This window comes from Podarcis filfolensis, assembly GCF_964270895.1.
Source record: "Podarcis filfolensis genome assembly, chromosome: 8".
NCBI lineage: Eukaryota > Metazoa > Chordata > Lepidosauria > Squamata > Lacertidae > Podarcis > Podarcis filfolensis.
Genome location: NC_139611.1, coordinates 43,964,934 through 43,989,097, shown reverse-complemented (window position 1 = coordinate 43,989,097; position 24,164 = coordinate 43,964,934). Strand labels below are relative to the sequence as shown.

The 24,164-nt window shown below is 42.1% G+C and overlaps 1 protein-coding gene across 4 annotated transcripts in view; it reads left to right on the top strand.

Annotated features, from left to right (window-relative positions):
• Positions 1–24,164, top strand: part of RANBP10 (RAN binding protein 10) — a gene marked incomplete at its 5' end in the record, with an annotated part of 50,868 nt that overhangs the window by 21,249 nt on the left and 5,455 nt on the right. For 2 of the 4 annotated variants that reach the window (XR_014551318.1, XM_083626489.1), the window contains 10 exons: positions 218–385; positions 6,401–6,423; positions 11,631–11,815; positions 13,365–13,477; positions 14,551–14,659; positions 16,244–16,392; positions 18,118–18,313; positions 18,672–18,796; positions 19,574–19,716; positions 23,508–23,619. Coding sequence is in view for 2 of the 4 variants with exons in the window: in XM_083626489.1 (XP_083482615.1) it covers positions 218–385; positions 6,401–6,423; positions 11,631–11,815; positions 13,365–13,477; positions 14,551–14,659; positions 16,244–16,392; positions 18,118–18,313; positions 18,672–18,796; positions 19,574–19,716; positions 23,508–23,619 (1,323 nt within the window). Of the gene's footprint in view, positions 1–217; positions 386–6,400; positions 6,424–11,630; positions 11,816–13,364; positions 13,478–14,550; positions 14,660–16,243; positions 16,393–18,117; positions 18,314–18,671; positions 18,797–19,570; positions 19,717–23,507; positions 23,620–24,164 lie in introns of all 4 variants that reach the window. The other 2 variants (XR_014551319.1, XM_083626488.1) reach the window with 1 other exon arrangement.

The following is a 24,164-nucleotide window of genomic DNA, read 5'->3' as shown; positions in this document are numbered from 1 at the left end:
GTTATATGAGAGCTCTGAAGTTACCACCTTGTATTTTAGCAACTCTTCTTTTCATTAATGCCCTCAAATGTTAACTACATGTCTCTTTACTCCTGCTTTGTATGAGGATATATCTCTGTCTCTTCCCTGTTTATGTATCCTATAATATGGTACTTTTTGTTCCTATTGTCAGGCTCAGCCATCGTTTAAACTTGCTGTCTGATGTTGTCTTCTCTAGGTTGGGATAAACATTCCTATGGCTACCATGGTGATGATGGACACTCCTTCTGCTCTTCAGGGACAGGACAGCCTTATGGCCCCACATTCACTACTGGAGATGTGATTGGCTGCTGTGTAAACCTCATCAACAATACCTGCTTCTACACAAAGAATGGGCACAGTTTAGGTAGGCAAACAAACTTCTGGACCAGCCTTTATTTTGTTTTGGGCTTACAAACTGAGCCACTGTCTGCTCTTCTTTAACGTGCCATCAGCAGGATGATTTCTTGGGTGAAACAAAACCAACATGATCTCATTTATTTGTGTCAATACTGGTAGATTACAACTAGTGCTGTGAACAATTCATGTATCTACATCCAGTTTTTTCCTTTACTGCTATCTCTTTGTCCCAGCTGGAAAGGAAGGACTGATAAAGACTTACTCCCATTTCTCATGGTTCAGATTGGGAGCAAAAGTTCAAGGTTATTGCTCTATATACACTAAAGCAGACTGTCAGCCCCACTGCAGTTCTCTAAGCAGGTGAATATATTGCTATGTGAATATACAAGATTGAGTGGGGAGGGGGAGAATCTCAGTTAATATTCGTTTTAGGGATTCTTGAGCTCACCGTGAAGTGTCTTAATGATTAAACTGATTGCTAGAGAAAAGCAAGCAGCAGCTGAGGAACATTTGATTCAGGATAAATGATGTCTAAGGAATTATAATGAAAATGTTTTAATTGTCCAAATAGGGAGGGTAGAACTAGACATTGAAAATGCATGGGCATATGACAGCAGTCCAAAGAGGCCAAAATGCCTTAGGATAAAACTCACGTGCCAAAGACCTTTGGAGAAGAAGACCCTGTATAAGTGTTTATATGCTGATGCTAGAAGCCTCAGAGCCAAGATACATGAGTTGGAGCGCCTGGTTTTAAGGAGAGCAAAGGTACAGTGGGCATCATGGAATCCTAGCGGAACAGAGAGAACCAGTGAAATAAAATTATCTCTGGATATAATCTCATTCGGAAGGGCATACTGGATGAGTTGTTGCTGCTTATGTCAAAGAGGTTGTAGAATCCTAAAAATCTTAGAAGGGACACCCATCTCAACAGAATTGCTGTGGGTGGCAATACCAAGCCACCAAAATAATTTAGTACTGGGGATCTTCTAAAATGTTCAAAGCGATCTTGGAATGGAGAATGATACCAAAGAGGTATCCAGAGGAGGATGTGACTTCAATTATTTCCACATAGACTGGGTACATGCACATTTTAGTCATGACAAAGAGGTAACATTTATAGGTATCCTGAATGACTGAGCCCTAGAAGAGTTGGTCATGGAGCTGACCAGAGGGGAGGTAACCCTGGACTCAATCTTAAGTAGTGCCCAATGTGATGTGAAAACTAATGGAGACCAGAAACCACGGCACTGTCAAATTTAGCTATTTGTAGACAATTGCCAAAAAAAGTCCAACACAGTCACATTTGACTTCAAAAAGGGAAAGTTCCCAAAAATTAGGGGATTGGTAAAAAGGAAGTTGAAATGCAAAGTCAATGTTCTCTTAAATGCTTAGCGGTTATTCAAAACTGCAAAATGTGAAGTCCACGGGTTGCCTGCTCCAGTCTACACAAAGAACAAGTTCAGCATCAAATACAGCTTCCACTGAAGAATTATCAGTGAGGTCCTCTAGTGAAGGCACTACATGGGCCTGTTCTCTTTCTAGAATATCAGCAGATTTTAGACAGACTTTCCTGCATTCCCATTGGTTGTTTGCTTGCATGGATGGATGTTGTCTATAGAATTCAACTGCATTTTGTGCTTTAGTTGTTAATTCTGATTGCAGTCAGAGAGAAAGCTAACATACTGGGGAATTTTTAGTTGTGAGAGAAGTTTGCCAAGCTCTGGTCTCCTTTAATTGTCTTTGAGAGACAGCTGAGGTTTTATATAATGATCCATGGTGTGATGGAAGTAGGGTTTTTTCTCTATCTCTCTATAAATTGATTAAGAGTTCAGTAAGCTCGCAACTTACACAGGGGTTATATTGCGAGGATCACACCCAAGGCCGAAATTATGTATAGTCAAACGCATTGGGTTCAATGGTGAGTGGGATGGCCAAAGTCTTTTTTCCTAGACTGCCCCCTTTCTTTTTTAAAAAAATTGCCAAGCACCTAAAGCTGAACATACACAAGTTAAATGCATGTAAGTTGCGGACTTAATGTCATTTCAGGACTGGTCAGAGAAAGTACTTCTTCACACAGCACCTATCTGATTGCCTCAGTGCAGTGAAGGCTGTTGGCTTAGATAGCTTTTAAGGGGTTTTTTAGTGGTGGCTTTCCACTTTGTGGCTTCTGGGTGTGATAGCTGAATGGAAAGATCCTGATTCAGAGGCAACATGCCATTGACATCCATTGCTGAGGGACAAAAGCGGGAGATGGCTCTTGCCTCCATCCCCTGCTGGTGGGCTTATCTGGCTGTCCATTTGTGAAGCTTTGCTGGATTGGAGAGTCATTTGGTCTAACCCAACAGATGTTCAGATGGCCTGCTACCAGAACTGCAAGCTTTGTTCTTCTGGATTGCTTCATTGAGGGGAGGATTTTTCCTACTGTGGAGGGCAAAGTTGAGAGACCAAACCTATTCCTAAAAGAACTTCTTGTTGTTGATGGGAATAATAACCTGCTTTCAGAGCATTCAAGTTATTTATTTTAACAATCAGGTGCTATGTTGCAATTACATTAGCACTAATGTGTTTCATGCCCTACTCTTCCCTATATAGTGCTTGTCGTCCTTTCCAGCCTCCAGCATTGCTGGTCTGTACGTGTTAAAGCTGCTGTGCTTGGCTAAAACTGGAAGCAATCTGTCCTGAGATGCTCCTATTTTAGTGACAGCTTTCTAAATGCCTGTAGAACAACTGTGTCACCAGAGACAGGCAGCCTCTCGTGCAAACCCCAATTAGGGTTAAGTGCACAGAGAGTTGTTCTGGCAAGAGGGAGAAATTGGATGAGCTATCTTCCTGGTATATATCCGTAGTATATTATTGGCTTAGTTCAGGTGGGCCCAGACTGAAGCATAAAGGTTGGTTGGTCAGTCAGTGTAAATTTCACTGATAGGATATTGCACTATAGTTTATGCATATTACCTTTTCCATTAAGGCTTGTTTCTGGATCTACACATCACCCTGGATCTAAACAGACATGTTTGAAAACTGATATTGTCTGACCAACAGGTCAGATGAGTAGTTTTGTATTCTGGGAGCTCTTTCACACTATTGGATAGAAATTGTTGCATTTCTCAGAGTGTTTGTCTATCCAAAAGTGAACAAAGAGCAAATTCTCTAAAATCAGTTGGACAACAGAAAAATCTTTAGGTGTTTACAGTCAAGAAAGGTAGGACAAAGACAGGTCTACAAGGAATGATTTCTGCATGGAGGAACTGCCATCTTCAAGCCTGAGGTGCAGTAGTGAGATCCCTAAAAAGCAAGTGGTATCTTAATGCAAATTCCCCTCCATGGTAAGGATATGAAAAAATAGGTCTCAAATGTAGTGAGGGCCTATGCTGTTGTTTGGTTGCTTAAGATGTGGAGATGATATTTCAGGGCTTCTGAAAATAAGGTGTGTTTTGCAGGGCCGGTTATTTCAATCTAATACCAAATCCTTGTTCTAAAAAAAGAGTCCTGATAGAATTTGACAAAGTAAGAAATCAGTACATTTTGAGGATGGCAGGGAGTGCTTGCAAATTTCACAACCCAAGCTCCTAGTATTCAATTCTGTAGGATGAGTCTGCCTGACATTTTCCACCCTGCTGTGAAAGAAATCTGCCCCCTCCCCAATAGCTTAATCTGTTAAAAGGGCTAGGGTATTTTTGGTTCAGATTCCAAATGAAACACCAAAGTTGAAACACCACAGTTGTTTGAGGGGAGGAAATAGATATTTGCTGAATAGCCAGAAACCATAATTTCAAATTTTCAAACAAGAAATCTCAAGTGAAGTCTGGGTAGAAATAACAAACCAGTGATATTAAGTTCAGTAATATCTCTCTCTCTCTATATATATATATATATATGAATCTTTTGTTAATATGTAATCTTATATTCTAGGGCTCAACATCTATACTTGTGAGATCTTAATTTATCTAAGTTGGTACTCAGCATCTCTTTCAAACCTTCAACCTGGTTTGGAGGAGCCTGATTGTATCAGATGTGGCAAAGGGGAGCAGTTGCAGGCTCCCTGATTCTGCCAGCTAAGTTGACAGCCTTCTTGAGAGCCCTACAACCTTCTTTGAAACTTCTCCTTGAGAGTCCAGTAGTGCATTGCTTTCTTGAAAGGAAAAGGTGGTGATGGTGGAACATCTAGTTTATTGGGAACTAGAGCCGGCAGTGTAATTGACCTTAATCTGGAAATGTACCAAACTCTTTACTTTGAGTTCTGTAACCCTCAGTGTCTTATCTTATCTCACTTGGGTGGAGTGAAATGGCTGTAAGTAGGATACCCTCTGTTAATGCCAGAAACTTCCCTTCCCTTCCCCAAATACAAAGTCTCTATCCCTTATATATCCTGTGTTAAAACTTTCATTCAGATCTTCAGTGCACTGTCAGAGGATTATTTTTTGTGGGACAGAATTACTTCTTGGGTGTTGCTTTAATAACAACACCAAAAGCTTTGATTAGATGTGCCTGGAAGCCATTTTGAATTATGTAAAGTATAATGCACAAAGTATCTGTGGTTTTTCTTCAATCAGCGAAAGCTATAGGGGTAAAATGTAGGGTTCTGTGTGTGTGCATATGCATGCAAATTCTTCTGTAACAAGTAATGTGAAAACTGTTGCTCTTAGACCTGTTTCAGACATTACTGCAGGGCACCCATATTACAATGACTTTCGTGTCACTTGAATGATTAAGATAGTAGTTTCACTGTGGATGCGGTCAGCTGGTTTCCATCTTTCTCTAAGTTAGGGTGGGCAACCTGTGGCGTTCCAGATGTTGTTGGAATCTATTTTCCATCAACCCTAGGGATGATGGAAGTTGTAGTCCAACAACATCTGGAGGGCCACAGGTTGTCCACCCCTGCTGTAAAGAGTGAAAGTGACATCTAACAATTTCAAAGTGAAACATGTCTCCTGAAACAATGGTTCTCTCCAGTACTATGTGCAGTTACCCTGTAATTCTCATTTTAAGGAATGGTATTAAATCATTTGAGAGTGGCAGTGTGTTTTTCTAAGGTGTCACCCATGTTCCTAAAATTTTATAGACTAACATGACAGAGGCCTGGTTTCTACTCTACGGGGCATTCAACCTGAACTTTGTAACTGAAGGAGATGACAGAGAGTGGAAAGGGAAAGTCAGAAATAAGAGAATGAATGTACACAGATGTAGTTGCAGGTAATTGGGCTTTCCTGCAGCCGAAAGCAAAGAGAAGAGGAAGCTCAGAGCCAGCTCAGACCTTCCAAACCTTTCTGTCTGGGACACTTGGGACTCTTGCTTGGCCACACCCCTCCCCAGGCCACATTCCTCTCTTACTTCATCTGAATCCTCGGCTGTTTTTGTCTGTCTGAAATAAATCCTAAAATCATGATGATGTCTCTCATGTTCCCCACCTCTGCCTTAAAGAAACAAGTAAAACTAACTAGAGCTTTTGAACTTTGGATGAGTTTTATTGTCACTAACAGATCTGCATTAAATTAACACACACACCCCAGTTTAATTTGATTCCTTATGCAGGTAAACTCTGAACTACTAGCTCGGATCCTATGAATTCCATTGCTACAAACCCATTCACTCTGTTGCAGCCTTCCTGGAGGGCAATAGAGGGCAATGAAATTTTGGTGTTGGTCTTTGTCTGAAAATTTATTGGCAACTTTAACCTCCCTGAAAAGGTTCTAATTCACAATGTGAGTTAATTCACTATTTATGAAACCTTTAGTTCCGCCTTAAGTTGAAGGTTAGGTTGAGGAACTAATGCTACAGTCCTAAATATAATTGCACCAAACGCAGTGGGAATTGCTCCTGAGAAAGCACAAATAGACATTGCAAGTCTTCCTAATGTCACCGAAGATTGCAATACATGGAAGATCCTGCTTCACCAACCACAAATTGCTTCTGTTGAGGCCCAACATAGAATTTATTATGCTGTAGTATGTGTAATACATTAAAGTTGTAGGCAAATGGGAGGAGATCCTTTGTCTTAATTCTAATATTTTTCCCCCCACAGGTATAGCCTTTACAGACCTCCCTGTAAGTACAACTATTTTCAGTATTTTAACAAATATTCAAATTGAAGGGAGGGGGAAATTGACTGGGATATTTTGATGTCTTCTCTTTGCCATGCCATCTGGAAGTGGTTAGTATGAGGCTCCTTGCTTGATGTGTTTGCATTGAATCAGGTTGGCAAGTTTCTTTAAGCAAAACTAGCTGCAGAAAGGGTGCTGGTTATTATCAGGCTTTTCTTGGAACATACTGGAAGTGTAGGGAAAACTCAAATTATTGCAAGGTTGTTTGGAATTCAATAGTTTTTCAGGGATATGGTTTGCCTTTTTTAAAATAAACAATGCAAGACGTCTGTCTAGAATAAAGCAGGACCTCTATGTTGCCTTGGCTGCCTCAGGCAAGCTAAAAATAACATGAGTTAGTGAATTGTTCAGCAATGCAAGTTAGCCAAGCAAACAAAGAGAATTCCCAGTTTCTGAAATGTTCCATTTTGTTTTTGCTATACAAACTACACCCACAATCCAAACATTTCCTTGCCTCTTGGACTTGCTAGTTGGAGTCCAAATCTAACAACACCGTAGCAAATCAAGTAAGAAATTTCTTTTCAGCATGAGCAAAGTTCAAGGGCTCTTGGATAGAAATGGTAGTCTGAGGGTTGCTTCGTTCTGTGGAACTTTGTACATGAGTCCCAGAGCCGATAACAAAATGCACATGCATTGGTTCCATTAGAAACAGTGCATATATGTGTAATTTTTCCCCTGTTTAGAAATGTGCATCAGCATGTGGGCTGATGCATTCTTGCTTACCACTGGAGCATGTGGCAAAGGAAAAGCAGGAATGCATACCAGCATGTACTTTTTAAGTCTGAGATTATGCATTTTGTGTGCAGGAATCAGCACCAGAGTACAAAACATGTAAGCAGTTGCACTTCCAAAACATGCAAGACAAACAGGCTTACAAAAAGAAAATTTTGCAACAGCAGTAGGGAGAACAGGTAGACCATTCATGAGTAAGGTTAGGAGTGGGAACCTGTGGCCCTCCAGATATTGCTGGGTTACAACTCTCATTTGCCCTGACCAGCAGATCTAATGGTCAGGGGTGATTGGATTTGTGGTAAAACAGCATCTGGAGGGCAATAGACTTAACTTGAGCATATGCAAGTGCTGGAATTTTCACTTTGAAAGCTACAGCAAAGATACCAACCTTGTATTTAACAACTCACTCGGTTGCCATGGGCAACCAAGAATTTCATGCAGGCAAGTGAGCAAGCTGGCAGAAGAGGAGCATTCACTCCATCACTTTTCCATTAGCCCACTTCGTATCTGTGCCTACTGTGGAAGAAAAGAAGTCATTTCCCTCCATAACCATCAGGGAAATGCAGCAGATTAATGTAGGGATGGATTGCTTTTTATCTTTTCTGTCAGCCTTCTTGATGGAAAGCGTTAAAAAAACAACCACCAGTTAACAGGCCAGTAGTTTGCATATGCCCTCTCTTCCACAGCCACCATGGGACACACAGGGTACTAGCCCCTAAGCAGCTTAGCACCCGCACTCCCAGATTAGTAACTTTGGGGAGCTAGTTTACAAGGCTGGATAATATTGCAATGCCAAATGGAAGTGTGCATTTTGTGGGTACATAGCATAATAGACCAGCTTAATACTTTAAAACTTCTTGAAAATCAAAACCAAAATGTATGTACATGCAGATATTACATGTCCCATGGTTGCTTAGCTTTGAAAGCAACTATTTAACAACCAAGGAACAAACTTTTGGGAGGAGGGAGAGCTTTGTTTGAAACCTTTAAGTCAGGCTTCCTCAACCTCGGCCCTCCCGATGTTTTTGGCCTACAACTCCCATGATCCCTAGCTAGCAGGACCAGAGGTCAGGGATGCTGGAAATTGTAGTCTCAAAACATCTGGAGGGCCGAGGTTGAGGAAGCCTGCTTTAACTGCAGCTGAATTGCAGTCCAAGGTTTTCATTGCTATTATCAGTCTGGTTGTTTCGCTGTTATCTGTTGCTGCATTCAGACATGTCATTTGTTCAGATGATTTGTAGGTAGCATTAGTTCCTTTCAGAAAGTGTTCATGATCAGTTAAAGATCCAGCAGGGCCCCTGCTTGTTTAAATGTAAGATTATATAATTACAGAGTTCACTCTTAGTTGGGTAGCCGCAAACAATTTAAGAGGTACTTCTTTGCAATGGCTAGTTCCCTCCCAAATTTGCTTCCATGTCCTGCAGCACATCCAAGATCCTGCCTACATGCTGTTAAGGCCAGTCCTAATGAAATATAGAATGCTACATTTCCAAATGAAAGATAGAATTCTCCATTTCTAGTCAGCCTTGGCTCCCCAGATTTTATTGGACCACAATCTGCATCAGCCATAGCCAGCATGCCTAATGAACAGGGACGATAAGAATTGTAATCCAACAATATCTTGGGAACCATGCTTGGAAATCTGTTCTATGTTATGGATTTGGTTACTGCATATGGACTTCCCTGTGATCCAGAACGGGAGGATATTGACTTCACTCGTAGAGTGTGAATTACAATACAATGCAAAATCAATATAGTTCCAGAATCAATAAAAATAAATGAAAACACCTAAATCATATGATTTCTAGCACCCACTGTTAGAAATGAAATTAAGTTGGTTCATATCTGTGAATGATGATGCTCTTTTCAGAGATCATCTGCTTCTCCTGTGCTGAAAAGTTCTTACGCAATCAGTCTGCAACTCCATGAAATACTTGCCCACAATAAACATTCTTTGCCCTTTTGTCTACAGTCTACTACTTCTGAAGTTGTCTTCTTTTTCCAGTTTAGTAGCAGTCCTTGAAGCTTAAGCTGCCTTTTATCTAATCCTTCCCAGTACACTGGTTTTCTTACTGCAGTTACTCTGTTGCTTGGAAGAGTGTTGCATGAGTCTTACTCTGAATTTTAGCTCTTCAGCTTCCTTTCTGCCTAGGCACTGAACTCTTCTCTACCTGTCCACTTAATTCTGAACCTTTGGATATTCAGTTCTTAGCTGCATGGCAATGAATTTATTTTCTGTGAGGGCTGTTCCTGTAGCATCACTTGAATTCAAAATCAGCTGTAAAGGAGAACGGCTATATACAATCTTGACTTGACTGGTATCAAGAAAGATTTTGGATTTAAAAAATACTTTGATTCATTGGTAGACTGATCCAATCAGATGTGATTTTAGACTTCTTTCTGCTTTGGAATTGACAACCAACAGGATAGGGTACTCTTCCAACCCACCCCTCTTCTTTACTGTCACCCTTTACACAGACTCAGGCTGCATCTAGTCAACCAAACCAGCCCATTCTTCCTCTCCTGGTGTGAAAAGTAATGCAATTCTAAGAATGTTTCTTGCTGAGAAAAAGTGAGCAGCATATGTAAGGACTTCATAATATTCCCGATAAAGTACCTAGATTTTCAGAGCATGCTTGACCATTGCTTCTCACTAAGGGTACTGGGTTTCAGATTTATTTATTTTTAAAATTACATTTATATATCACCTTTTCCTCAAAGGAACTCAAGGTGGTGTACATGGTTCTCCCTTCCCATTTTGTCCTCACAACAACCCTGTGAGGCAGCTTAGACCTAGAGACTGGTTGGCCCAAAGTCACCCAGTGAGCTTCATAGCTAAGTGAGAATTCAAACCCTGGTCTCCCAGGTCCTAGTCCAACACTCTAACCATTACACCACCCTAGCACCTGGAAGGGAATGCAAGAAATGGATCTTCTAGCTAGCAAAAAGAAAGCAGCACAGCAAGGTTACCTGAATGAAGATAAGGAATAGAAGAGAATATTGGGGAAGGGTCATAGCTCAGCAGTAGAGCACATGTTTGCATGCAATTGGGAAAAGACTTCCTGGAGATCTGCTACTGAGATACTCAGTACTGAGTGTAGACAGTACTAAGCTAGATGGGGCAATGGTCTGACTTGGTATACAAGGTGACTTCCTATGTCCCTTTCCACAAAAATGTGGACAAGCTCACTAGAAGGTGAAGTGTAAGTTATTAGGGAGGTCAAACAAGTAATTTGGAATGAATGTACAAGATAGATTAGAAAAGCACAATTCACTGCCTGGCATGACTTGTTGGAAAGGAAATGTAGAGACAGTGGTACCTTGCTTTTCGAATGTAATCCATTCTGGAAGACAGTTCGAGTTCTGAAACATTCGAAAACCAAACAATAGCCAACAGCTAGGCCTCAGGATCTTGCACTCAGCAGAAGCCGCGTGGTATGTTTGACTTCCGAGGCGTGTTTGAAAACAGAAGCATTTACTTCCGGGTTTACGGCGTTTGAAAACCGAGGTACCACTGTATGGGCTAAGGATCTTACATACCTCTTAAAGCCTTGTTTTGTAGTTATTTGGTATATAGGCCTTGTGACAGTAATCAACGCTGCTTTCTCTTAGTTGCTGGTATGTTTTTCCTCTGTTGGTAGAAGGCCCTTTGATCCCTGTATGTTATTTAAAGCTCACCTGTGATTGTTCATTTCTATTTTGATTGGACTGGGAAATACTGCTTGCCTCCAGATGCTGGAAGCTCTCTTCCAGTTCTCCATAGTAGCTTTGCTTTATCTAAGCTGTCTTTTTCTTTCTTTCTCAAAACTGTTGGTGCTGTTAAAGCTCTATCCAGCACACATTGCTTGTACCTTTCTCAGAGGCACTTAGAGGATATGTTTACAAAGTATTTTTGCCATAGGTAACACAAGCACGAAGGTAAAATGTTGTGGAGGTTCTGGAGTAGCTTTCATTCTAGTCTTGGAAGATTATGAGTACATATTCTGTGACTGTCATTAAGGCAAATGATCCTTCCTCCATTCCCACAGTCTGTTTTTAGGAAGACTGAAGTCCCTGGGGAAACTTGCAATCTGCAAACTCGTGCCAGGATTGACATGGAGCCATGTGTGTTTAATTTTGCTCTCTCACTTCCCAAACTGCTCTTCGAAGTCACAAAGATTCAGTAAAACCTTATAGCTATGTCATAAAGGGTTGGGTTTTTTGCTAGTTGGTTCCTCATATATTGTGTTCAGTTTCTTATAAATTGCTCTGAATAGTGCTCATCACGTCTGCCTAATCTGGAGGCTTCATTTGAGCTTCCTCTAAGATTAGCACTCTTGCTTGTTTTCAGCTGATCCTTGGAGGCTCAGAGAAAAATGTATGTTAGCTTTCTTCCCGAAAAGGGCCCTATTTTTTAACTGGGGTTTCTTCTTTTGGCAGGCCAATTTATATCCCACTGTGGGGCTCCAGACACCCGGAGAGATAGTGGATGCCAACTTTGGGCAGCAGCCGTTTGTGTTTGACATCGAAGATTACATGAGGGAGTGGCGAGCAAAGATTCAGGGCACCATTAAGCGGTTTCCCATAGGTGACCGGCTAGGTGAATGGCAAGCCATGCTACAGAAGTGAGTGGGAGCATTAATTTCTTTTTACTTAGAAGCTTCATTAAAGAACATCAATTGCTGTAGAGTGGTCTGCTTATAAAGTACGTCCTGCACCCCTCTTCCTTTATGTTGGACAATTTTTGTGTGTGTTAAAGTTCCTTAATGCTAATGAGGAACAAAGAGCTTACTGTTTGCTCTGCACATGTGTTTCGTTTTTAAAAACAAAAACAAACCTGCACAAATCTCATTTTCAGTAGCAATCTCAAGAGTGGAGGGAGGCTTTCAGGAACTGTCTGGCTTGATTGCTTTTTAGCCTGTCTGAGGACAAGTCACTGGCAAATCACTGAACCAGATGCGGAGGGAAAGGCGATGGTTTGGAGAAGCATTGCAGCTTCTATAACTTCGTGTCCCAGACAGAAATGAGGGGAAATGAAGCACAGAGCTCCAGAGCACAGAATTTGAAGTGACTGAGAATCTGGTGTCTCCTCTTCCCAGAATTTTTTTGGGATGAAGCTTTGCAAAATCAACAGGCAGTTGACCATTGGTTGTAAATTGTAGACCGCAACACCTGGAGGGAAGCATGTTACATTCCAGAGGACAGGGGTGCTATCGCTTTGGATTTTTTATATATTTTGACATATTTTTATAATGCCCTTTGATTATTTTTGTAGAGTGGTTTACAGCACAGTGATTAGTGTTCTATTATATATGACTTTCAAAAAGGATTAGATAGGCTTATAGGACTGCTACAGACCTCAGTAAGACAGGCAGTGTATTTAATGGTTCATTATAGGATTTCCAGTAAATTGGTCCAGGGTCACTTGCTGTTCACTTACATTAATACAGTATCATTTTGAACATCTTATGCAGTGATACTAAAAAAAAAGTTTGCACCATAATGCATGCATTTCCTGGGTGCTCTTTAATAACAGTTTGACTGTTCATACCCAAGCAGGAATTGATCTCTTCCCTTTGGCTAGCCTAACTCCTGTGTTGTGTGTGGGAATGTACCAAGAGTAGTGTCTTCTGTTCCCTTCCCAAAATGCTTTTGTTCACCATAAAAGAGTGTGACATTTTCATTGTAGAAAGCAGGGCCAAGGACAACTCTGGGATACACCGTCTGACTTCAAATTAATGTGATCCTTCCAGATACATTTTACAGCAGGGATAGCCAACTTCCAAGAGACTGCGATTTACTCACACAATTAAAAACTGGCAGTGGTCTACCCCTTTTTGGGGGGTTCTGGTCAAGTTGCTGAGCTTTTTTTAGGGAGGCAAATTCCATTTATTTGGGGGATCAGGGCAGGGGAATAAATAATAAGTCGCTCACCAAGAGATTGCTAATGAAACAGTTAACATCGCAGCAAGAGCTCCGTCTTCCGGTATAGCAATCTAGGGGTTGGGGCCAGATAGAGGAGCCAGCGATCGTCCACGATCTACAAAAACCTCCTGGGGATTGACTAGTAGATCATGATCGACCTGTTGGACAGCCCTGTTTTACAGCTTTGCCATGGCTCTGTGCTGACAGAGATACCCATTCTACAATTTGCTTTCTGTATTCTCCCCCCAGTATGGTCTCTTCCTATCTGGTCCATCACGGGTACTGTGCTACAGCAACTGCCTTTGCCAGGGTGACGGAAAGTACAATCCAGGAAGAACAGATCTCTATAAAGAACAGACAAAGTAAGTTTATTCTTACAACTTCCTCACAACTTTCTCTGAAGACTTGAGAGACAGCCCTTCCTGCCTGCAGCATGACTTCAGTCCAATATCCACATATTCAGATGCCAAATGGAAGTGGTCACTAGGTAGAACCTCAATATCCTGCACAACTTCCCTTGGGTCCTCTTCTGTGGCTGCCAGTGTTCCAGTGTCTCATCATTTCCCCCCCTCATCCTGCCACTCCCAAACCAAATGTTTGGTTTGAGAACTTTAGAAGCAGGATAGTCTACTCAAGGAAAATAGGTACTCTTTTATTTAATCTGCCAAACCTATATTATTTATTTCTATTTTTTTAAATGCATACATAAAAAAAACCTTGCATGTTGTCTTTGGCTGTCCTTTGCAAAGAACTCACTGCTTTGGGTACAGAGTTATACCTCTAACTCCATGCAGGATTTATGGCACTTGAAAGACCAATATCTTCTCTCAATTGCTGAATTACTAATATTTATTTGCAATATTTATCGATAATCTTTCTGCCATAAGAACTCCCATAGTGGCTCACAATGAAAATAAAATCATTTTATGTGGGGGTTTTTCCTTTTGCCTCTTAACAAGTTCTCAGAGTAGCTTTCATATAAAGTAATGTAAAGCATCACTAAACAACTATCAGGTACAAAATTCACATATCAATAAAATCAATAGACCAACAGGAAGCAGCATAAAGGTATTGTAACACCAGCAGATAAATCAGCATTACTGTTCAGTTAAAAACTTAAGACAAGAATAACACTTTTTATCTGACACCTAATAATCTGCAGTTGACACCAGGTGTACCTTCTGGGGAAGAAATTCCACAACTGGGGTGCCATCACACTGAAGTCCCTATTTGTGGTCACTTTTATCTATCCTCTGAAGTTAGGAGTATCTAGAAAAAGGCCTTTGAACATCATCTGCGATTAAATAAGTTCATGTTCTTCAGGTATTCAGATAGTCCAACATTTTTATTGCCTGTCTACCAATGGGATTATATGCCGCCTGTCATTATAGGCAATCTTACTGTTCCATCCCAGTGATTCTGCTTTCATCTACAGGAATACAGAAGCTGGTCTTGGCAGGAAGAGTGGGGGAAGCCATTGAAGCCACACAACAGCTATACCCAGGACTCCTAGAGCACAATCCTAATCTCCTTTTTATGTTAAAGTGAGTACATCCAAATCCTTTCAAGTACAGTAAGACCTGCAATGTGAGGAACATAAGAAGACAGAGGCTTATACTGGAACTACTGGCTGTGATCTATCAAAATGAGTCTAATGATACAATGATACAAACATCCCAGGTTTTTACTTTGGCTATTACAGTTAGAAGCTGTCAGGAGAAGATCATTGCACTTTGAATGGTGGTTAATAAATTTATTAAATGAAGGAAGAATAAGTGATGTATAGTGCTGAAAAGGTGACCCCATTGGTTAGGGTAGCAGGCTTGAGCCACATTCCAACTTATTCCAGAAGAGCTGGGGATGGCAAATCATCCAGTGAAAGGTTGTTTTACCTATAGAATGATGCTTTAAACATCTCTCTGTGTTAAGACATTATTTGCAATGGCACCGTTTTCCTCCGTGGTATCGTTCCTTTTCCTTCTCTGTACTTCAAAACAGGCGTGCAGACCTGCATTGCTTGCTTTCATTATTAGCACTCATAAAACACCTTACATTTTTAATTGCTGTACAAGCATCAAAAGAGAAGACCACCCTTGCTCACAGTCTAATAATCTAGTACAGGTAGATTATCTGGTTGTAGTTCATCAACATCTGGAGAGCCAAAAGTTCCCCACACTGGATATAGTTGGTCATACTAAGTTGTGGTCTGAACCTATACCGCTTTCACAGAGAATCAGCTTTTTTTACTCTTAACACACCTGTGATTTTAGAAGTGGCTGTTTGCAATGATGGAACATGGAACAAGGTGCTAGGCTTTGCTGTATCTGTTCCTTCAAAAGTGAACTATAAAAGGGTCTTGTAATTAATTAATTAATTTGATGCCAAAGTAGGCTTCTAAGCAGCTTACCAGTATAGAAACTTGTCTCATTTCTTCTTCATGGTTTTCTTATTAACACTTGCTGCACAATTCTAATTCTTTTCCATGAGAAGCAAAGCTTAAGGGTGACTGGTTGCTCCCAGTGTGAAGCCAAAATGCTATGGCTCAGTGGTAGAGCACATGCTTTGCATACAGAAGGTCCCAGATTCAAGCGCTGGCATTTCCAGGAAGGACTGGGAAAGACCCCTGCCTGAAATGCACCCTGGATTAGACAATACTGAGCTAGATGGATGAATGGCCTGACTTGGTGTAAGACAGCTTCATGTGTTGACTGGGTACCTTATCTACTAGCTCCAGCTCCTGAAGAATACTGATTCAGCAAGAGAGAAAATTTTCACTCGTTAGTGCCACTTTCAGACATTTCAGTAAAAAGATTTTGCTCTGTGGCTGGAGTGGTTTCCTGTCTTGGGAAGGGGCTTAACATGTGTCTGTTCCTTTATACTGGGCTTTTGAATGGAACATTAAATTCATACATCATCTTGCGGGTGACATCTCTAGCTGAAAACTTTGCTTTCGACCCTAGAATGCTGCTTTTCTCATCTGGGTGTCTCTAAAGATCCTTGTTTGTTCTAGGCTGCAGCTACTAACGGGTACTAAAATGCTTGTGTGCTTCTCATGAACCATTGCACAGCATCCATTGCTCTGGCATTTTGTGTTTCAACTCTTTCTCTTCCTCTCTCCTTGCACACAGGTGCCGGCAGTTTGTGGAGATGGTGAATGGAACAGACAGTGAAGTACGTTGTTTCAGTGCCCGCAGCCCCAAATCCCAGGACAGCTACCCTGATTCCCCCAACCTAAGTCCAAGGCACGGCTCTAACAATTTGCACATTCACAGCACTGGTAAGTGTTGATTTCTCTGCTAGGAAATCAGTTACTTGGCTTTCTTCTACAGAGCACTCTAGCCACATTCAGGCATTCTGCAAATGAACCCTAACCCTTTTAGTACTTTTCCAGCTCCCTGCCCAAGGGTACTTATTACACAATGTGCACCCATAATGAAGCACTTGAGATGTTTGGGGAGAATTCTTGGTGTGTTCACACCTCACTCCACTTGTTAGGAATTCTCTCCCTGTACTGTGAGAGAAGAGACAAAGCTCAGGAGGGTGTGGAGAAGTACTGTCCTATAGGCCTTACCACTGTGTTCAGTCAGTGCCCTGTCTGTACGTAGGAACATAGGGAGCTGCCTTAGACCGAGTCAGACCACTGATCCATCTAGCTCAGTACTGTCCATGTTGACAGGCTGTGGCTCTACAGGGGATCAGGCAGGGATTTCCTCAAACCCTACCTGGAGAAGCCAAGGATGAAATCTGGGGTCTTCTGCATGCAGAGCTATGGCCCTTCCCCGCTGTAGGTTCTGTAGGCCTACAGGGAAGGCCAACCTAGAAATGACCTTGACGTGTAACTGGATATCCTGTCTAATTTTAAACTTTAAAAAAGTCAACAGCGGAAACGGGCATTCAGTTAGATCAGGGCCACAACACTAAAGGATGGGGCTGGGGCCAGCCTTTTCCTCTTGTGCTGTTTGCCCATTTTAAAACTCCTTCCACTTCCAAGAAGAATTGTCTCTTAAGTGCTTTCCTAATAAGAAAGATAGCAGGAAGAGAGAGGATAGTGTCACCTCCTCCCAACATCACAGTCTTGATCAGAACCCACACACATAAATGTAAATAAATGGCAGATCCATGGGTGGGGTGAGAGAGGTGTAAATCCTCTGGCCTTGCAATGCTATCTCAGGGACCACAGAATTGCTCCTTAAGGTGCTTGTCTTTAGAGGTATTGTCCAATATGGATGTCCATGTCACATAACCATTGCATTAATTAATATCCATGTTGCTTAGGCGCATTCCTCATACCATTTTATCTTGCCAGTGCCTGTCTACTGATAGTAAGTACTTGGCCACTTGCCTTTGCCTGGATATGTGTGTTCTGTGCACATTTCAGTAAGATGTATTGGGGTGTGTGGTTTTCAGCTTTGAGTAAGCATTAGCTCAGACCAAGGTCTTGCTGCTTGTGGTTAGCTGCATCAGAAATAGGGACTAAGTACCATATATACTCGAGTATAAGCCGACTCGGATATAAAAAGTCAAGGCACCTAATTTTAGGACAAAAAACTGGGGAAACTTATTGACTCGAGTATAAGCCGGTTCAACACACCACAAACCTGGTGGTGGCGGCAGCGGAGGAGGAGGAAGAACAAGCAGCCTGAAAGGGCTGCTTTCAGGCTGCTCGTTCCTCCTCTGCCACTGCCAACAGTGGCGGAAGAGGAGGAAGAACAAGTAGCTCGCTTCGCTGCCGCCACTGCCGACAGGGACAAAGGCAGAGGAGGAGGAAGGTGCAGCCCAAAAGGGCTCCTTTCTTGCCGCTCGTCCCTCCGCCACCGCCTGCCTCACTCAAGTATAAGCTGAGGGAGGCTTTTTCAGCATTAGAAATATGCTGAAAATGTCGGCTTATTTTCGAGTATATACGGTAGTCTAAGGTGGACATTGAAGTGGGTTTGTCCAGATCCCCTTGCAACATTAAAACAGAGCAGGGGCACCAGTCCTCATTCTTTTCCTTCTCTTTCAGGAGCGGACAGCCCAAGCTGTAGCAATGGAGTTACTTCCATAAAAAACAAACAGAGCCACTGTAAATATCCAGCACTGAGCTCGTCGTCATCATCCTCTTCCTCGTCATCCCCTTCATCGGTGAACTACTCAGAGTCTAACTCCACAGATTCCACCAAGTCCCAGCAGCATAGCAGCACCAGCAACCAAGAGACCAGGTAGCACAGAAGTGCTTTTTCTAGTGAGAAGTGTGTAGCAGGCAGCTGTAACAGGGGGTGGAAACTGATGTAGCGTCCTGCTTCTTACGCCCAGGCATTTGCAAATGCACAAGCAGCAGACACACACACAAATCCATTTTTCTGACCCAGTTGAATTCCCTTTCAATATAATTTGACACTTGTGTTAATCACAGCAGTATATAAATTTTATAATTTCAGTCTGAAAATCCACCAAGAACTTCTGGTTGATCTGCAGTGTGCTTTGATCCTCACTGACGCTGTCTTTCCTGTTAGCTATTCCTCTCATTCCCCCAGGAAGACTCCTTTGCTTTCTAAGACCCTCCTTTTTTTCACACAGTGACAGTGAGATGGAGATGGAGGCAGAGCACTACCCCAATGGAGTCCTCGAGAATTCTGCTACAAGGATAATGAACGGCACTTACAAACATGAAGAGATTCTGCAGACAGATGATTCCAGCATGGGTAGGGTTCAGTGTGGAAAGCATCTTCTCATCTCTGTTCCAGGGAACACTCAGCTTAACAAGTGTGGGTGATGTTCCCTAAGGAAACTGCTACTTGGGGTGCCTCTTCCAGTCCAGAAACCCGCAGAGAGGGCATGGGATGCAAAAAAAAAAAAAAAGTTTCTAAAATTAGTTAGATCATTAGAATATCAAACAGTAAAATTTTGAAAACGATGAGGTAATTTTTTTGCACCAAAACTGAAGTGCCAATATACTTTAAAGCTGCCGATAGACAGCATTTTAAAACTAAATGCCAGAGATTTACCAACTGCCTGCTGCAAAACCAGAACAATGTAACCGTTTAAAATGTCTGCATTTTATTAGTACCTGAATATTAACCTCAACATTTCATTGTCCTGTTATATGTCACTTAAAAGCTATAATTTCTGTTTGTAAACCAATAGCCAGGCGTGTACATCCAAGCAAACTTTTCTTTCTTTAATCTTACACTTAGAGCTGCACTTCACATGTGCTTTGGCACAGGATTTTGGTCCGGTCTTAACAATTTTACGCTACATGTTTTTGGAGGTAGCTAATGCGGGAAACTTAGCAGCCCAAAAGGACTTTTGATCATACTTCTAGTTGTGGGACTTCCCTGAGCCTTCTGCTGTTGACCTCACTGGAATTGAACTAACTGGCTTTTTGGGAGACAGAGATGGAGGGAGGTGATTGCTTTGGTGCTCCAACCCTTCCCTTCTTTTCACTTTCCCTTCCCTTCTTCTTTCCTTTGCTCTAGAAGATGGCTGTCCTCAGAGGCAGCTCTGTGGAGGGAACCATGCTGCCACTGAGCGGATGATCCAGTTTGGGCGGGAGCTGCAGACCCTGAGCGAGCAGCTGTGCAGAGAGTATGGGAAGAATACGACACATAAAAAAATGTTGCAGGTGTGCCATGTGGCTGAGAACCCCATTCATATTCGTGACACAGAACTTGAAACCATTCATTCATTCAAAATATCCCCATTTCACCTCTCAATATAAAATTGCTATGGTGGTTGCTTGCAATAAAAAATAAAAACTATAATAGGAAGCTGCCTTATAGTGAGTCAGACCTTTAGTCCTTTCAGCTCAGTCTATACTGACTGGCACCAGCGCTCCAGGATTTCAGACAGAGGACATTCCCAGCCCTACTGGGAGATTCCAGGGGTTGAATTTGGGACTTTCTGCATGCAAAACAGATGTTGTACTGCTCTTGCTACAGCCCCAAAATAAAAAGTAAAAATAAAAGGCAATAGAGCAGTGTCGCAGGAGGAGTTTTTAATACTAATAAAACCATCAACACCCAGTTGGTCACTTAAAACTGTTTTAAAACCCAAGGAAAATAGTACTGTGTTGACCCTGACACCTAAGGGTTTTAGATTCGCTACCAAGAAATAGCTAAAAGAATTCCACAGATGTGATACCACTGCCAAGGAAGCCCTGTAGCCCTCTGTTTCACATCAGGAAAAAGGGTTGCACAAGAAGGACACTCTATGCCCTCCTGTTTTCCAGAGAAGTCACCTTGGTTTGCACTTATCATAGTTCATAACCCAAACTACCATTCAGGCTTTCAAAGATTTGTTGTTGTTTAGTCGTGTTCGACTCTTTGTGACCCCATGAACCAGAGAACGCCAGGCACCTCTGTCCTCCACTGCCTCCCGCAGTTTGGTCAAACTCATGCTGGTAACCTCGAAAACACTCTCCAATCATCTCGTCCTCTGTCGCCCCCTTCTCCTTGTGCCCTCCATCTTTCCCAACATCAGGGTCTTCTCCAGGGAGTCTTCTCTTCTCATGAGGTGGCCAAAGTACTGGAGCCTCAGCTTCACAATCTGTCCTTCCAGTGAGCACTCAGGGCTGATTTCCTTCAGAATGGAGAGGTTTGATCTTCTTGCAGTCCATGGGACTCTCAAGAGTCTCCTCCAGCACCATAATTCAAAAGCGTCAATTCTTCGGCGATCAGCCTTCTTTATGGTCCAGCTCTCACTTCCATACATCACTACTGGGAAAACCATAGCTTTAACTATACGAACTTTGTTGGCAAGGTGATGTCTCTACTTCTCAAGATGCTGTCTAGGCCTGTCATTGCCCTTCTCCCAAGAAGCAGGCGTCTTTTAATTTCGTGACTGCTGTCACCATCTGCAGTGATCATGGAGCCCAAGAAAGTAAAATCTCTCACTGCCTCCATTTCTTCCCTTTCTATTTGCCAGGAGGTGATGGGACCAGTGGCCATGATCTTCGTTTTTTTGATGTTGAGCTTCAGACCATATTTTGCGCTCTCCTCTTTCACCCTCATTAAAAGGTTCTTTAATTCCTCCTCACTTTCTGCCATCAAGGTTGTGTCATCTGCATATCTGTGGTTGTTGATATTTCTTCCGGCAATCTTAATTCCGGCTAGGGATTCATCCAGCCCAGCCTTTCGCATGATGAATTCTGCATATAAGTTAAATAAGCAGGGAGACAAAATACAGCCTTGTCGTACTCCTTTTCCAATTTTGAACCAATCAGTTGTTCCATATCCAGTTCTAACTGTAGCTTCTTGTCCCACATAGAGATTTCTCAGGAGACAGATGAGGTGATCAGGCACTCCCATTTCTTTAAGAACTTGCCATAGTTTGCCGTGGTCGACACAGTCAAAGGCTTTTGCATAGTCAATGAAGCAGAAGTAGATGTCTTTCTGGAACTCTCTAGCTTTCTCCATAATCCAGCGCATGTTTGCAATTTGGTCTCTGGTTCCTCTGCCTCTTCTAAATCCAGCTTGCACTTCTGGGAGTTCTCGGTCTACATACTGCTTGAGCCTTCCTTGTAGAATTTTAAGCAATAACCTTGCTAGCGTGTGAAATGAGTGCAATTGTGCGGTAGTTGGAGCATTCTTTGGCACTGCCCTTCTTTGGGATTGGGATGTAGACTGATCTTCTCCAATCTTCTGGCCACTGCTGAGTTTTCCAAACTTGCTGGCATATTGAGTGTAGCACCTTAACAGCATCATCTTTTAAAATTTTAAATAGTTCAGCTGGAATACCATCACTTCCACTGGCCTTGTTATTTGCAGTGCTTTCTAAGGCCCATTTGACTTCACTCTCCAGGATGTCTGGCTCAAGGTCAGCAACTACACTACCTGGGGTATACGAGACATCCATTTCTTTCTGGTATAATTCCTCTGTGTATTCTTGCCACCTCTTCTTGATGTTTTCTGCTTCTGTTAGGTCCTTTCCACTTTTGTCCTTTATTATGGAAATCTTTGTACGAAATGTTCCTTTCATATCTCCAATTTTCTTGAACAGATCTCTGGTTCTTCCCATTCTATTGCTTTCCTCTATTTCTTTGCATTGATCGTTTAAGAAGGTCTTCTTGTCTCTCCTTGCTATTCTTTGGAAATCTGCATTCAATTTCCCGTATCTTTCACTATCTCCCTCGCATTTTGCTTGCCTTCTCTCCTCCGCTATTTGTAAGGCCTTGTTGGACAGCCACTTTGCTTTCTTGGCTTTCCTTTTCATTGGGATGGTTTTCGTTGCTGCCTCCTGTATAATGTTACGAGCCTCCATCCATAGTTCTTCAGGCACTCTGTCCACCAAATCTAAATCCTTAAACCTGTTCCTCACTTCCACTGTGTATTCATAAGGGATTTGACTTAGATTGTATCTTACCGGCCCAGTGGTTTTTCCTACTTTCTTCAGTTTAAGCTTGAATTTTGCTATAAGAAGCTGATGATCTGAGCCACAGTCAGCTCCAGGTCTTGTTTTTGCTGACTGTATAGAGCTTCTCCATCTTTGGCAGCAGAGAATATAATCAATCTGATTTCGATGCTGCCCATCTGGTGATGTCCATGTGTAGAGTCGTCTCTTGTGTTGTTGGAAAAGCGTGTTTGTGATGACCAGCTTGTTCTCTTGACAGAACTCTATTAGCCTTTGCCCTGCTTCGTTTTGATCTCCAAGGCCAAACTTGCCAGTTGTTCCTTTTATCTCTTGACTCCCTACTTTAGCATTCCAATCCCCTATAATGAGAAGAACATCCTTCTTTGGTGTCACTTCTATAAGGTGTTGTAAGTCTTCATAGAATTGGTCAATTTCAGTTTCTTCAGCACCAGTAGTTGGTGCATAAACTTGGATTACTGTGATGTTAAAAGGTCTGCCTTGGATTTGTATCGAGATCATTCTATCATTTTTGAGATTGCATCCCAGTACAGCTTTCACCAGTACAGCTTTCAAAGATAGAACAGGCAAAGATGTAGATTAGTGTCACTTGCCTGCTTTCATTTCTGTATACTCATCACTTAGCTTTATCTTTGTGCCTGCATCCATGGTGCAGTAGCCATAACTGCAGTTTGTCACATGAGGTGGGATTCCTTAAGCTTGGTTTTTCATACTGCCTGAACTGAGCTATTACACATCTTGATTGGACCAAGAATAGTAGTTAAATACCAACAGGACAAACTGCTCTTTGTCCTCTTTGGGTTAAAAACTATTTAGTTCAGTATTTTAAAACATGTTGGGAATCCATATAATCGTTTCCCTGCAATTTCTTTAGATCCACTTTCTCCCAAGTGGAGCAGTGAGTTCATGTGACATACTGAGTATGTGTTCTCTGCTCTCAATTTGAAGAGACTCAGTAATTTCAGGTGGCCCATTCCATCACTTAGAGAATCCTGGTGTTTTGTGTATGTGTTGCAGTGCTGTTCAAGCCTCTCTTCTTTCACTCAGGATGCGTTCAGCTTGCTGGCCTACTCTGATCCATGGAACTGTCCCGTTGGCCAGCAGCTAGATCCAATCCAGCGGGAACCCGTGTGTGCTGCACTCAATAGCGCTATATTGGGTAAGGTGACAAACTGTGAGGTGGCTCAGACCTTTCTCTTCTGCATGCACCTGTTTCTGCAGTGAGGCTACTGATGCTAGAGGGCAGCTGGCAGGATTATTGCTTACCTTGCAAAATCACTGCAGTGTTCTTTAATTTTCCCCATGTTCCATGAAGACCTCCTGAAATATATAGTGTTAAGCCGCTGCCATAGTTTTAAGGACTGCTGAGCGAAGCCATAGCCACTGTGTGTACTTTTGCTGCACACATATTTATCAACACAGAGGTGAAAGCTGGAGTGGGGAGCAGACTTGCAAAATCTCACTTCACCCATGAATTCAGTAGATAGCTTGAGCTTCAGCCACCCTTTCTGTAATGAGGGCATAATGCCACTTATTTGCCTTACAGGGTTATTATATAAAGTAATGTGATAACATATGTAATGAATTTGGGATACCTCGATAAAACTTGAAGGCATGGTCCAACAGATGCTGAGCTTTCGTCGGTCTCACTGCTTACCATGAAATAAAGCTATGCCTGTGTATAATTTTCATATTGAAACCAGT